This window comes from Esox lucius, chromosome 20 (assembly GCF_011004845.1).
Source record: "Esox lucius isolate fEsoLuc1 chromosome 20, fEsoLuc1.pri, whole genome shotgun sequence".
Taxonomy (NCBI): domain Eukaryota; kingdom Metazoa; phylum Chordata; class Actinopteri; order Esociformes; family Esocidae; genus Esox; species Esox lucius.
The window spans coordinates 5,214,626-5,228,034 of record NC_047588.1 but is presented as its reverse complement, the minus strand read 5'-3'; the positions used below and the strand labels follow the sequence as shown (position 1 = coordinate 5,228,034).

Genomic DNA, 13,409 nt, shown 5'->3' with positions numbered 1-13,409 from the left:
ATTGTATGCACACTTGCACACACATAAATAGCCTGCCTCATTATTATATATTTAAGCAATACAGTAAGGCTGAAGGAAATTTGGTATATAGCCAATATACCATTGCTAAAAGCTGTTCTTAGGGACGTTGCATCACAGAGTGCTTGGATACAGCACTTAGCCATGGCATACTGGCAATATACTGCAAAACCCGAAAAAAAATTATTGCCCACTATGAACCAATTATCAACCCAATTAGACAGTAAAAAGTTGTGAAATCACACCATTACTTTCAGCCAATGAGCATTCTGTATTCAAACTAACCATTCCTAATTTAGCTTATCATTATGTTGACTTATTCTTTTTGTTAGCAATCTTTGTCTTAAGATATATGTAGAAATAGTGCTGGAATAAAGCAAAGCAGTTATTTCTTTCAGACCTGCAGTAAATGGTAAAAAGTATCTTTACTACGTAGTCTGAAAATGTCTTGGCCATGCTCTATAGATGTTACATGCAACAGTTTGTTATATGTAATATGCGTTATGGACTTCACTAAACACAATTACGCACCGGTTTTGTGATGAACTTGTTGAATTTATTGAACCACTGCTTGTACTGGTGCCCTCCTATCAATACATGACAGAGTACATGATCAATTACCAATTTATTGTAGACAAATAACAATATAAAACACAAACCATCTTAACGACGAGATCAGTTGTTACAATGCAGAGAACCACCTACAGGCTACAGAACATTTCTCTGACTGAAGGTCAACTGTACGCAGATGTCTTGTTTTCCTTTTTGAACTCACACAACAGCAACACGTTTCACAGGGTTCATGCCACAAACTGGCTAACAGGCTAAAATGAATTGTACCTCTTGTATTCTCAAAGAAACTTTTATAGCCAACACCAAGGCACAGTATAATAGATGGAAGTGCCTAAGGGAGACATTTTTATTTCACATACTTGTCCTTTAGTGTTGTCAAAAAGCGTAGCGCCACAAGTGAATATTCCATAGAAAAAACATTGATTGAAACAAACAACAAAACAATGTTATTACAAAATAACTACCATGGCAAGACACAATTGAAACAGTACAAAAGTAAGGATCTGCAACACATTGAGGAACATCAATTTCACATGGCACTGCACAATCAATTTCAAGCATTTTTACATAATAGAAAATGAACAGGGATGGAGTTTCATCAGAATTAGTAAGGAAACAATGTTGCACTGTTCAATGGTATTTTCATATATATATATATATATATATATATCATTTTTTAATTATTATTATTTTTCATATTTATAGTTTTTTTTTTTTACCATGTGCCCATTCATCATGAATGTTTCATGACTTACTAGTCTCCCTCAAATCTCCCAGGTACAAACCTTTGACACTGATGAGTCCTGTAATCTTGCCTTGCGAAATGTGCTTGGGGTGATCCATCAGGGACAAATCCTGCAATCAGTCTCAGATGTTGCTGGCCTCAGGCCCTGAAGACAACCAGTAACCACCCAGGTCATCAGATAATCTTCTCTCTATGGACCACCAACAGTTTTGACCCAATCCTCACCACAGTTTGATGTTAATATATTTAACTGTACTTTGTCTTGTCAATAACTGTTCTGTACTCTCTCATGTATCATGTGTACCCCAGGAAAAGTAGCTACTGCATGTGTTATAGTGAATGGCAATTTCAGTGATCTAAAATCAAATGAGCAGTAGTTAATTCCAGGTGGAACCACATGATGTTTAGCCATGCTACATTGTTAGAAGCTAGACCAGCCACAATATTCTGTATCGAACTGAACCTTTTAATCAGTAAGGTTACTCTAAACAGGTTTAACGTCATATGGTAGTTAGCAATGAAAGGAATAAAAGATCAGGGGTGTCGCAAATCATCTCATTATCTATAACCTTTAAAGACCTTTTCTCATGACATCTGCATCTCCTGACAGGCAAGTTTCATTTAAAAGTAAGTAGTGATATTTGGTGCGGCTCCTCTTTCATTTTCTGCCTCTGAAATGTGGTCAGGGATCCAATTCTGCCAGCGCTGTGTTAAGACATGCTGGTTTAGCAGGATGGAACAAACAACATGGAGGGTTTGACTCCCTCCCGTTGCATGAGCTTGTCACACGCACACAGACTCAGAGAGAAAGAAACATGAACAGAGAAAGAGAGAGCACCTGCAGCCTTTTTAGATGACCAGAGTGATAACATCATTTCACTTGTTCTTTTTCCCTTGTAGAAAATCTTCACTCTCTGAAGCTGTGTTCACTTGAAAACTCAGGAGTTCCGATCTCACAGCAATATAGAGGATAACGCTCTGGCGCTGCACAACCCTACTAATCATTATAATACATTTCCGTATACGCCATGAAGACGTACGATTTCTCAGAATGTCATTGTTTCCTATCATCCAAATAGATAAGATACAAGCGATTAATCTATTTTCTTTCTACAAAGATTGCAACTGTTGTTCTGTATGCGAAAGCAATACATTAGCTTGCAAATGTGCCAAACAATGTTTACGACTTAAGTAAACAATGTCTATCATCAGGTGCTTTGTTACACAACGGCTACCTCAATCCCTTTTTCAGCAATGCCTTTTCCATAACGTTTGTCTCGTACCGCTCAAATATTATATCAGTTTCTCTGCAAACAATTTTCATTCCAGAATAGATTCTAAAGTATGCTGCTGCCTGAGTAAATTGAGATGTACATCACGGAGTGCTAAGGGCAACCCTGCCTGACAGAGAGGGGTCCTCGAAGGACATCCTCATAGTGCTCGGTAGAATGCGGTCAGCAGGTGTGGATGTGCCCAACTCGTCAATCTCGGTAGTGAAGTGATCGGGGCTCTCCCCATTGGACATGTCCTTGATTACGCTGTAGGTCAGAACCACGCTGTAGGCTGCCGGCTTTTCCATTTGCTGCGGGCCGCAACGACACAACTTCTTGAAGGATGTCCGGAACTTCTGAGACATGGCATTGTAGATGATAGGGTTGACAGCACTGTTCAGGTAGACACAGATCCGGCAGAAAAGCACGAACCAAAAGTCCAGGTACGCTTTTTCCAGGAAGGAGTTGACCACCACCAGTGTCCGGTATGGCATCCAGAGGAGGGCGAAGAGCACAACCACCACAGCTAACATCTTAGTCACCTGACAACACATGGAAGATAATCACAAGCTTTATCATTAAAACATTTTTTAAATACATTTTGCCTTCACTGTGTGCAAGATTGTTCTGTTCCTGCTATGAAATGAAAAGTATAGTGGATGAAATGAGTCACTGAGCGCCTGTTGGCCATTCATATTCTGACCAGACTGAAGAGACTGACAAACAGCATCTGTTAGACTAAACCAATGGAGCCTGGAAAGTAATAAAGATTTCAAGCTATTCAAGTAATTGTAAAAACAATTACATGTTATACAGTATAATGTAGGTGATAGTTTTGATATTAAACCTGACATGCACGTATTGTAGATGCTATAATAGATATTTATACTGTGAGATCTGAGTATAGAGGTGTCTCTATCATACAGTGCCAGTGGGCAAAGATCATTAATACTGGAAGAAGATTCCAGGTTTTTAGAATTGTCAAAATGTGACCTTTTGAGTTAATTAAATCAGATCCTGTAAAGTGGTATGGATTTCACTTGTTTCCATGCGTGTGGTATCAGAGCCATCTTTACTTGTGTTGCTAAATAAATAAAAAATCCATGATTCATCCTCCATGCCATTGAGACAGAAAGAGCCCAAGGCAAGCTTGGTCCATGTTAAGAAAAAGGCTCATGCTATGCAAGCGAAGGTAACTGCCCGGTTTCGCAGTGTGCACATTTCATTGGAGCATAAATAATCAGTTTAACTAAATATATATATTTTCTTTACATAAAACATCTTCAGCTTCTCAATGGGCAAGCTAGTTAATAAAAAACACCTAACGGAAATTTGCCAGAGTGGCCTGTTGACTGTGTAGCCAACCATTTGTGCATTTTAACCTGAAATGACATAACATTTTATACAACTTTGCGTGCTAGTTCCTTCTTAGCTAGTGGGAAAAACAAGAAAAATGCATTTAGAGAGCCTGTCTGAGTTTTGCTGAATATACTGTGGCAGCAGAGGGAGCGTCCAAAAATCCAGGAGATACAAAGGAGCTTTGGTTGTTGAGCTATCAGGCAGAGGACTCCAGAGAATTTTGCAAAGCAGCCATTCCATCCACAGTATGGGGTTTAATAAATGCTGAAATCATCCAATCAGCTCATAGCATTGGATCTCAAGACACCATGTTCAGTGTTCTAATTTACATCTTTGTAGGGAAATATTCCAACAGGATAGACTGATGTGCTCAGAAGAGTCCAGCTATGTCGACTACTGTAAAAATGTCTGATATTTTATGATGTTCCTGTACCTATGTCCTGTGTATTGTGGGCTGAATTCCATTTTTCTTTAATTACAAAAATGTATGATGTCTTTCACAATGCACTCCATCATCAAAAGTATTTCAATAGAGCAAGTTGTTATGCCTATCAACTCTTGGTAATTCAATGCCAGGGTCTTCTGGGCACCTCTTAGATAGAATCCTTGTCTTTGTATATCCAAACACTCTCACCACTCCCATGAGTCTCTGATAAGCTACCCTCTATGAACCTGATCCATATTTGAAGTAGGGGTGAGAACAAATAGTCGAATTGTCGACATTTCGACAAGGATGGCATTTATCGACCACATTTTGTTTGGTTTTTGTTCATTCATTTCATATAATTTATTCCTATTAAGCTTCCTTCAGAGGATATTTTATCTTCACTGGAACTGGAACGTTTGGAAAGTATAGTTTTAAGGGACTTTATATAGAAATAGCTGGGTAGATGGTCTAACACATTTTGTATTTTGGTGTTATGGACAGAAAACATTAGGTAATGTAAGAAAAGATGTTAGCTAATGTAAGGCAATCCATTCATATCTCTGCGCTACTTCATGCACGTTTTTGACTACATTTATAGTTTTGCAATTGTAATTAATGGAAAAGCTTGTAACAATAATTTGAAATAAATCCCTTGTTATCAAAAATTATTAATATCACAGGCCTGTGCATTAGGTTATTTGCTGCTGTTATGGCATTTCTGCATCTGAATATGTCCCGAATAAAATTATATCTAGCTTATTGTTTATACTAAAATGTTATTGATGTTGTTAATTGCATTTTTAATTAACATTTTTAATTTATTGCATAACATATTACAGTACATACAGTGGGGAGAACAAGTATTTGATACACTCCCGATTTTGCAGGTTTTCCCACTTACAAAACATGTAGAAGTCTGTAATTTTTATCATAGGTACTCTTCAACTGTGAGTGACGGAATCTAAAACATTGTATGATTTTTAAGTAATTAATTTGCATTTTATTGCATGACATAAGTATTTGATACATCAGAAAAGCAGAACTTAATATTTGGTACAGAAACATTTGTTTGCAATTACAGAGATCATACTTTTTCACACACTGGAGCAGGGATTTTTGCCCACTCCTCCATACAGACCTTCTCCAGATCCTTCAGGTTTTGGGCTGTCGCTGGGCAAAATGGATGTTCAGCTCCCTCCAAAGATTTTCTATTGGGTTCAGGTCTGGAGACAGGCTAGGCCACTCCAGGACCTTGAGATGCCTCTTACGGAGCCACTCCTTAGTTGCCCTGGCTGTGTGTTTCGGGTCATTGTCATGCTGGAAGACCCCACCACGACCCATCTTCAATGCTCTTACAGAGGGAAGGAGGTTGTTGGTCAAGATCTTGCGATACATGGCCCCATCCATCCTCCCCTCAATACGATGCAGTCGTCCTGTCCCCTTTGCAGAAAAGCATCCCCAAAGAATGATGTTTCCACCTCCATGCTTCAAGGTCGGGATGGTGTTCTTGGGGTTGTACTCATCCTTCTTCTTCCTCCAAACACGGCGAGTGGAGTTTAGACCAAAAAGCTACATTTGTCTCATCAGACCACATTACCTTCTCCCAATCCTCCTCTGGATCATCCAGATGGTCATTGGCAAACTTCAGACAGGGCCTGGCCATGCGCTGGGTTGAGCAGGGGGACATTGCGGGCACTGCAGGATTTGAATCCATGACGGCGTAGGGTGTTACTAATGGTTTTCTTTGAGACTGTGGTCCCAGCTCTCTTCAGATCATTGACCAGGTCCTACCGTGTAGTTCTGGGCTGATCCCTCACCTTCCTCATGATCATTGATGCCCCACAAGGTGAGATCTTGCATGGAGCCCCAGACCGAGGGAGATTGACCGTCATCTTGGACTTCCATTTTCTAATAATTGCGCCAACAGTTGTTACCTTCTCACCAAGCTGCTTGCCTATTGTCCTGTAGCCCATCCCAGCCTTGTGCAGGTCTACAATTTTATCCCTGATGTCCTAACACAGCTCTCTGGTCTTGGCCATTGTGGAGAGGTTGGAGTCTGTTTGATTGAGTGTGTGGACAGGTGTCTTTTATACAGGTAACGAGTTCAAACAGGTGCAGTTAATACAGGTAATGAGTGGAGAACAGGAGGGCTTCTTAAAGAAAACTAACAGGTCTGTGAGAGCCGGAATTCTTACTGGTTGGTAGGTGATCAAATACTTTTGTCATGCAATAAAATGCAAATTCATTATTTAAAAATCATACAATGTGATTTTCTGGATTTTTTGTTTTAGATTCCATCTCTCACAGTTGAAGTGTACCTGCAAAATCTGCAGTGTATCAAATACTTGTTCTCCCCACTGTACTTAGTACCTCTCTTTCTGGCACGAGTGGCGATAGTGAAAATATTTGTCATGCACATCCCTAATTGGAAGTTGAGTTAAGATGACTTTAGTCCATAAAACATAAACCAAACAAGAAAATGGGCCTTACCCAATTCAGTCGACTTGTCAATTGTTTAATGGGTTTAAAGAGTTTTTAAGTCAAGCAGTTGCATGGCCAAGCAGTGCCTGAATCACTCCTTTTGGCTTAATCCATCATTAAAAAAATTATTTATTTTCATAGATAGCATATGAAATTGAGGGCAGATTTTGCCTACCTACAAATGTACTTGATGTTATTCTTACTTAACTAACGTTAGACTAAATGTCCTAGAAATGTGTGTTTCTTGGCTGTGGGTAAGGTAATAGCTAATGATTACGAAAGACAACTTTTTTTCCATCAACTATAAAAATGGTTACCTAGTAATAATAGCTGGTTATGTTTGCGATTATATGTTGAATTTAGATTTTGCATGGTTCTGTTTCTAATGAGTGTAACATGGTTCTATATTCACAGGGGGAAAGCTACAAGAGCCTATCCTATATTTTCCATGCAGGGGTGTTTACTATTCAAGGAATTGTCCCAGACACCTGTAGACCAATCAACCACGTTTTCAAAGAAATATACATTGAAGTAAAAGCTGCGTTTCCATGCGTACCTGTTAATCTGGAAATATGCCAAGCATCATATGGTAATTGGTCTATTGAGTGTTAATTGATGCGATTTATTTTCTCCTTTTCAGTGGCCAGAAACAATGCCAGGAAGTTGCTGGTGGACTTTAAAAGATAAGAGATGTAACTATCCTTTGCAATGGATGGAGAATGAAAAAGAGATAACTATTATGTCTATAAATATCTAAAGCAAGGGGACTAAAATACACCATTTATTTGAGTGTACACCATTTATTTGTTCTTTGTTGGTGTTGGTGTTGGTGTACATTCGTTGAGACCCAATGCGTTAAGATGACTTTAAACAACATTAACCAGGCCCTGGTCTACAGAGGACTCTGGTAAGCTTTAAACAAGACAGCTTTAATGTATTGCTAACCCAGTTCTTGATTAGCATGTACTTGTTTTCTACCATTCTCCTGGCCCACTGACCGAGAGTAGTTGATTTGTTTATTAAGAAAATAAAGATACACCCACATTCTGATTTAACATGTGTATATGCTTACCTGTTTAAGTCAAGAGCAACTGAATGTGGAGCAACATATTAGTCACATTTTTATGGTGAGAAATATTAACCAAATCCACAATTCCATAATAAAAATCTAAAGAACAAAGTAAAAGTGCAGACTTTTCCAAACTCTTAAGCAGTACAGACACTTCAGTTGACACTGAATTGTGTGTGATATCAACTTTGCAATTAATCAAAGTTGTTCACTCACCCCAAGCTTAATCAAGGGCCAAGGGGCAGCTTTTGAGAGTTCAAACCAACACTTTAGATGACAATCAAAACTGCATCCTGTTGTGATGGGCATTCTATTAAAAGAATACACATGGCTTAGTGTGTAAAAACTTTGTGATTGGAGTGCAGCTCTTGTCTTCGTACGGGTGGGGGTGTGTGGCCAGTAAGCATGCATGTGGCCAAGGTCTGCTCATCAAGACACTCCATTAATAATTGGAGAGAAGGGTCTCACCTCTAATGCAGATGTTGAAAGTATTGTTTTAGGGTGTGGAATACAGATTTTAACATGTTATTAAATGTAATTTGTACATCAGTGATATACACTTAAGAAAATATTTTTGTAGGATATTTTAGGGTTCTTGATATTACAACTGTGACAAAACCCTTACATGTTTTTGAGGTTATTTAAATGTTTTCTTCAAGGATATATTAAGGGCTATTTGTAAAACTCTGACATTTTACCCTAAAAAAAATTGTGGCTTCACCAAAAGTTTTGTTGTGAAGAACCTCTAATGGAACTTCCAATACATTTTTATTTTTGGACTTTTGTGCAGGTTAAATGCAGGGAAACATAGTTCACCAAACCGGTTTTATTTTACACTAATGTCTACTCATCTTTTGTGGAAAGAAATTCAATAAAACTATAGATATTCTTTTGAAATTACAACCACCGGCAGCCAAAATGTATTAATATACCTATTCATTTTATCACTACACAACTATAAGTGTCTATGTTCAGCCTGCTAAAATGTATTAATATACCTATTCATTTTACCACTACACAACTATAAGTGTCTATGTTCAGCCTGCTAAAATGTATTAATATACCTATTCATTTTACCACTACACAACTATAAGTGTCTATGTTCAGGCTGATAAAATGTATTAATATACCTATTGATTTTACCATTACACAACTATAAGTGTCTATATTAAGTCCGACAAAGCGTATTTAATTACAGGTGTTTTCGGTAAGAAAAGGGCCTACCATCTGAACTGAAAAGGGCCTACCATCAACTTAAAGTTTCTTTGGCTGACCCAATAAGAGCAGCATTTAGACCACAGAGATCATATTAAACAATGATTTTAGTCATTAAAATAATTTACATTTATGAATTGAATGCATAATGGAACATATTTGCTTGGCTGAAACATTGGATAGGCAATTTTAGTAAGTGGACACTACATAGCAGTGCAAATTCAGTAGGGAATTATAGTGGAGATTTTTACTCATTATTGGTTTCTCCTCACTTTAATGCAGAGGTTGATGACGGAAAATACTCATTAGAGACCGTCCAACTAGATATGTCACATCATTTTACCAAATGCAGCCATTCAGGCAGTGCTGGCTCTAGCATTTTGGGGGCCCTAAGCAAAATTATATTTGGGCCCCCCTCTCCCCATTTCTTGCAGGGAGTAATCATTTGATCACATCTTCAATGTTTATGATGATTATTAGTGACATACAAATGTGAGTTAGCATGTCATTAATGATCATTTCTGAAATTTCTGTGGAAGTATTAATATTATTCAATATTTTTAATACTTTTTAGATCTCAAAATTATATTTGAACCTCCATGCATTTCCACAAAAAATGGTGGGCTAGCTGAAAGGGTATATTTATTAGCAAAATAAACAGTTGTTTTCCAGTGCATTTACATTTTGAATTTAAGATTGAACATTATGATTTAGTTCTTCAACTACTAAAACCGGCCGATGGCCGATAGTAGGCGAGATGTTAACTACTGTTTACAGAAGAGAGCTCGCTTTAGATGAGCGAGTTATGTTCAAAGCATCAAACTCAACCGAACATGCTGCCAAATTAGTTATTGGATTGTATAGAATTGTATGATTCTATACAATTTGTAAGAAGTTCAAGATGCGATTGAACGTTTGACAAAAATAAATTGTATTTAGGAAGGCTAAAGCACCCTAAATCAAACCTAGCAACATCCCTGGATCAAAGCTTCTGCTCTTTTCTACAGCTTGTATAGTACACAATATGGTCTATTCTGGGAAGGTACGTTTCTAAATAATGTATGGCAGAAATAATGTCTTTGGAAAGTATTCAGACCTCTTCATTGTCTTCAAACTGTTTTGGTTTGTAGACTTAATTTATAATTGATTAGATTTAGCATCAATCAAAGCTTTGAGTCTTTCACAAGTATTTCAGTATGCCTTTACCAGCTATTCACACCTGCATTTGGGCAGTCAGATTGGATTGGGGGTATCGGAGAACTGCAATCCTCAAGTCTCCCCAGAGCTGTTCAGTGGGGTCAAGTCTGGGAATTGTCTGCCTCCCAAGGATATTCAGACTTGTTCCCGAAGCCACTATTGTTTTGACTGTGCCTCGGGTCATCCTTGTCATTCTGAAAGATAAATCCTCCCCCCAGTCTGAGGTTCTGATTGCTCTGGATCTGTTTTTCTTCAATTACCCCTCTGTATTTTGCTCAATTAATCCTTCTCCATTAATGCTGGGCTTATATGCAGTGTTGCAAAAAGTATCTGGATTCACCTCTTCACTGTTGACGTTGAAGTTGGTGTTTTGCGGGTACTATTTAATGAAGCTGCCAGTTGAGGACCTGTGAGGCACCTGTTTCTCAAATTAGACACTAATGTATTTGTCCTCTTGCTCAGTTGTGCACCGGGGCCTCCCTCTCCTCTTTCTATTCTGGTTAGAGACAGTTTGTGCTGTTCAGTGAAGGGAGTAGCACACATCATTATACGAGATCTTCAGATTATTGGCAATTTCTCACATGAAATAGTCTTAATTTCTCAGAACAAGAATAGACTGATGAGTTTCAGAAGAAAGTGCTTTGTTTCTGGATATTTTGAGTCTGTAATCGAACCCACAAACACAGATGCTCCAGATACTGAACTAGTCTAAAGAAGTCAAGTTATTGCTTTTTAATTATTACAACAGTTTTCAGCTATGCTAACATAATCACAAAATAATTTTCTAATGATCAATTAGCCTTTTTTTAAATTATAAACTTGGATTAGCAAACACTTTGGAACATTGGCCTTTACATACATGTCTAGATATTCCATTGAAAATTAGGTGTTACTAGCTACAATGGCCATTTACAACTTTAACAGTGTATTGCTGATCAATTTGATCTTATTTTAAATGACAAAAATTTGCTTTTGAATCCAAACCCACAAGTGACAGAACTTTTGAATGGTAATGTACATGTTTTTTATATTCAATAAATTGGCAAAAAAAAATTATTGTGGGTAGATTGATCATAAACGTTTATTTAGTCAATGATAAATGAAGTCTATAACACAATAAATGTAGAGAAGTTAAGGGGTCTGAGTACTTTCCAAAGACACTAGTAAGTACTGAAAGTATTCCACAGTAAATATGGTTTCACAAACACACACGAACACATAATGAATCTCTATCAATTAGTGCCCATGCAAAATTTTTACTATTTTCGTTAACTCGTTTCCCTAACCTTAATTCTACACCTAATCCAAACAGTAACCCTATTTTTGGTCCCCCTAAGGACAGCAACAAAGTGAACACATTTTACACAGAAAATATTCATTTTAAAACAATACATTGGCCACTTACCTGCCTGCGAGAGCGGGCAGTTGAGCTACACGATGAATTGTTGGTGCTTATGGTCCTATTTCTTTGGCTCGATTCTTTTTTCCACTTTTTAGAACTACTTTCCTTGGGATCTGCCGGCAATGGGTTCAGGAAAAGAATTCTTGCGATCAGCCCGTAAAGAACTGTGGCCAGCATGAGAGGCAGCACATAGAACAAGGCAAAGTCAGTGAAGTATATTGGAAGGTAACGATATCTGGACACTTTGTATTCGCAGGAGACCAAGGTAATATTGTTGTACACCAACTCTTTGGTGTCGCTCAGATAAAACCACATCACGCAGTAGAGCGAGGTAAAAGCCCAAACGACCACGATTATTTTCTTTGCTCTTGATAAAGTGCACAGGAACTGCGCTTTTATGGGATGGCAAATGGCTATGTACCGCTCAATTGTGAAAGCGGTAATGGAGCACGAGGACGCGTTAATGCCCAAGTACTGGAAATAGGTTATGCCACGGCACCCAAAGTATCCGTACACCCAGCCTCCATACAAACTCTCTGAAATATTTGGCAGTCCCGCCGCTGTCAGAACCATCAGGTCTGCCACAGCCAAACTCACCAGGTAACAATTGGTGGGCGTCCGCATGTGTTTGGTTGTAAGCACAACTAGTATCACCATGACGTTTCCAACTATTCCAATCCCGCAGATAAGGATCACAAAAAATATGCTGACCACTTTGTATTCGATGCTAAAATCTGTCCATTCACCAAGCGTCTGGTTATCTGTTGTTGAAGTAACGTTCTCCATGATTTGGTTCTTAAGCCTACACTTGACTTGGACGATTAAATACTGCCAACTTTACTTGGAATTCACTCTGGAATTGATTTCCGACTGACTTCACATTGAAAATACAAAGTTCCCACCTTAAGACTTCTCCAAAAATGTACCAACCAAGGCATTTTCCTTTACTTAAACATGTCATGAGGCTATGTCATGTCCAAACAAATACAGCAAAAAAAAATATTGTTTTAGACGAAGATCGGGTTAAGATTTTAGTTCTGTTTTTCCATGTATTGGTTATCTTTACGGATGAATTTGGCAAGCCACGAGTAAAAGCTAAACGTTAAGCAATACGGTTCGATAGTTACGAGAGGTGTTAACGCCGGCGTGCGCTGGTCCAGTCTGACAGAAGTGCCCACTGTTTACGCATAAAGCGCCAGTGAGGGTCTCGAATGTGGCTCCCTTTTTTAACTGTGGTTGTTGTCATAAGAACAGTGTATTGAGCACAAATGTTTTACAACTGACTATTCAAATAACACAAATCGACAAATCAGACTAACAAGGGCTGCAGATGAACATGCAGCCCTTAGTTATCTGGTTTGACATGCCATTTAAAGTGATTTTCATTTTCATCTTGTAGTGCCTATAAGACATTTGAAATTTCTCATACATTATCTTTTTATTGTTCGTTTTTTTAATAGTATTTCCTAATGTATGTTTTATTCCCATTTTGTATGTGATTTTATTTTTGTAATATAGAGCTCATCTATAAAAGAGACCTTGGTCTAAGTATAAACGAAGGTAAATGGGTTGTACACCATCTCTGACAAATAAATAAAAACGTAGCTTACAGTAGACACTCATTTTCAATGCATTTCGGTTTACTAATAATG

The 13,409-nt window shown here is 38.0% G+C and overlaps 1 protein-coding gene across 1 annotated transcript; it reads right to left on the bottom strand.

Annotated features, from left to right (window-relative positions):
• Positions 1 to 564: 564 nt before the first annotated feature.
• On the bottom strand, positions 565 to 12,936 carry trhra (thyrotropin-releasing hormone receptor a). Its single transcript, XM_010905664.4, has 2 exons — positions 11,761 to 12,936; positions 565 to 3,149 (listed from the first exon to the last, which is right to left on the bottom strand). Exons 1-2 carry the CDS (start codon positions 12,541 to 12,543, stop codon positions 2,712 to 2,714), a joined length of 1,221 nt encoding a protein of 406 aa, XP_010903966.1. The 5' UTR covers positions 12,544 to 12,936; the 3' UTR covers positions 565 to 2,711.
• Positions 12,937 to 13,409: the final 473 nt, after the last annotated feature.

What these genes read in the sequence shown, in the direction of transcription:
- trhra (XM_010905664.4), bottom strand. Translation starts at nt 12,543, where the DNA reads ATGGAGAACGTTACTTCAACAACAGATAACCAGACGCTTGGTGAATGG. An exon ending in CTGCCCGCTCTCGCAGGCAG is followed by an intron (nt 3,150 to 11,760) that starts GTAAGTGGCCAA and finishes ATGTGTTGTCAG; the next exon opens with GTGACTAAGATGTTAGCTGT.